Raw genomic sequence first — 2,028 nt, forward strand, 5'->3', positions numbered from 1 at the left:
CGTCGCGGACGCCGAGACCGCGTCAGACGTCGTCGCGGACGCCGAAACCGTGTCAGATGGCATCGCGGACGCTGAGACCGTGACGAACGTCGTCGCGGATGCTGGGTTAGGTCAAAACAAGAAAAAAAGAAATAGAAGTGCTGCCAAAAGGTTAGTGGTGGCAACACAGCGCCGCGCAGAGGCAGCGCGCCATGCAGAGGCAGCGGCGCAGGTCGTGGACTTCGACGGCGCAGTCGACAACGTACCTACCGATCCGGTAAGCGATCGCGAAGTCGGAGCTTCCGCGCGTAGACGGCGCGCTCAGCAGTGGGTTGACGACGAGAGCGGAGACGAAGCTGCAGGAGTAGAGGGCGCGTTACTCGCGCGATCCTCGTTGACTTCGCTCGCGCGATCCTCGCTGACTCCGCTCACGCGATCCTCGTTGACCCCGCTCGCAAGTAGTCCTCCCGCGTCGGATCCTCCTGTCGGCTCGCGTCGTGTTCTACGCAGTGCGTCGGTACGAACTGGGGTCATACGTGCGGAGAGAGATAGTGTGACGGGCTCACCTGTTCCTGTTCTCGGAAAGGTAAGTATTTGCTTGTTGCCGCGATATCTTATCTGACGTGTCCACATACAGCGTAAGCTTGTGCCGTATGTGGAGATCATATCACAGCGGGCTGGAACTCGGGGTGCGAGAGCTGTCAATCGGAGTGGGCCCAAGGACGGAACGGTAAGTGCAATGTTATTGATTTCTATTGTGTATTTGATGTATCTCTGTTCTAGTCAAATGCTGAGGCTCTGAAGAGAGCAGTGTTAGCTATGGCAGCAGTCAAGAAGGATGCGCTTCAGGCCAAGCAGAATGACGATCTTCCTCCTCGTCAGCGTCGAGTAAGTGCTACTTCTGTGTTCTTATTGATGTCATGACTCAGACCATCTTAGCGGTGGAATGCGGAGGCAAAGGCTGCGGCAGCGGTTGAGAAGCGTCTGCGGCCAGCCAGAGTGGACTTCAAAGCCAAGAAGATTTTGCATGGTAACTTGAGGCGTAGATGGCACAAGGAACACTTCCCTCAGCAGAACGAGGTTGTGACCATGGGCAAGCGGTCACCCAAATTGAGGTGTTGCCAGAACATTTGTCTGAAAAGTGAGTCTTGTACTTTCAGTGTCATTCTCAGATCTAACACAATATTATAGGAAAAAGCAGGCTCATTGCAGCCAAAGAACTTGCTCACTGTCTTACTATAGCTTCCTTTCATGTGGGGGTGAGTGTTCAGTTAGTGTCTGACTTGGTAAAGTTCTTATCAATTTATAGCAAAAGACAACAAGTCGGCAATTGTGGTCTCACTGGGGATGCTTGAAGCAGGGTCAACTGCACTTCCATCGGCGTGTGGATGAGAACGACAGAGTCCATGTGTCAGGTTTGGGGGGCTTCAATCGTCTTGCTGACAAGCAGAAGGAGGTGATCACTGCTACAATTGTTGCAGCAGATCAACCTGGCCCTCCTCCTCCTGATCCTAAGTCAGCAGCAGGAATTGCGCGCAAGGCCAAAAAAGCGAAGGCGCGGCGGGAAAGCAAGCAGAAGCGTTCTGACTTGGCCAAACTGGGGGAGTGTCTTGCCACAGTGCAAAGGAGACTGGGCAAGAAAACCTTTGTGAGTGATTCAATTTAACTCATTTCAATCTGACTGACTTAGTTAATAAATTTTAGGCAAACATTCTGCCTAGTTAGATATGTGGTGTGGATGTTCCAAGTCTGCTGATATGTGATTGCTAGTGTGTTAGAAAATAGGGATTCACTTGTAATGAGCTTTAATACTTTCTTCTATATATATAACATTAATGTGTCGATCTGTGTGAAACAATACCAAGAAAAGAGGAAGTCGTATATAACTGGGCTGTTGGAGCAACAGAGAAACAGATGGCAAGCATGCATCAGAATGCCGGTGCAATGGTGCGGTGGGCATGTTTGTCCACGGGCAAAGCGATGCCCATACGGGACAATTGCGTCACTGATCTGTTCGCCTGTTGCTCCAATATAGATCAGATTAAAAGG

At 51.0% G+C, this 2,028-nt stretch overlaps 1 protein-coding gene across 1 annotated transcript; it reads left to right on the forward strand.

Moving 5' to 3' along the window:
• On the forward strand, positions 1 to 1,645 carry POSPLADRAFT_1163925 (hypothetical protein; the record flags this gene model as incomplete). Its single annotated transcript, XM_024487798.1, has 6 exons — positions 1 to 565; positions 617 to 709; positions 763 to 867; positions 919 to 1,120; positions 1,171 to 1,238; positions 1,289 to 1,645. Coding segments are annotated over 6 exons (1,390 nt in total), but the record flags the coding sequence as incomplete, so codon positions are not given.
• Between the last annotated feature and the right edge of the window lie 383 nt (positions 1,646 to 2,028).

The sequence above is a fragment of the Postia placenta genome, assembly GCF_002117355.1.
Source record: "Postia placenta MAD-698-R-SB12 unplaced genomic scaffold POSPLAscaffold_535, whole genome shotgun sequence".
Classification (NCBI taxonomy): Eukaryota; Fungi; Basidiomycota; class Agaricomycetes; order Polyporales; family Adustoporiaceae; genus Rhodonia; species Rhodonia placenta.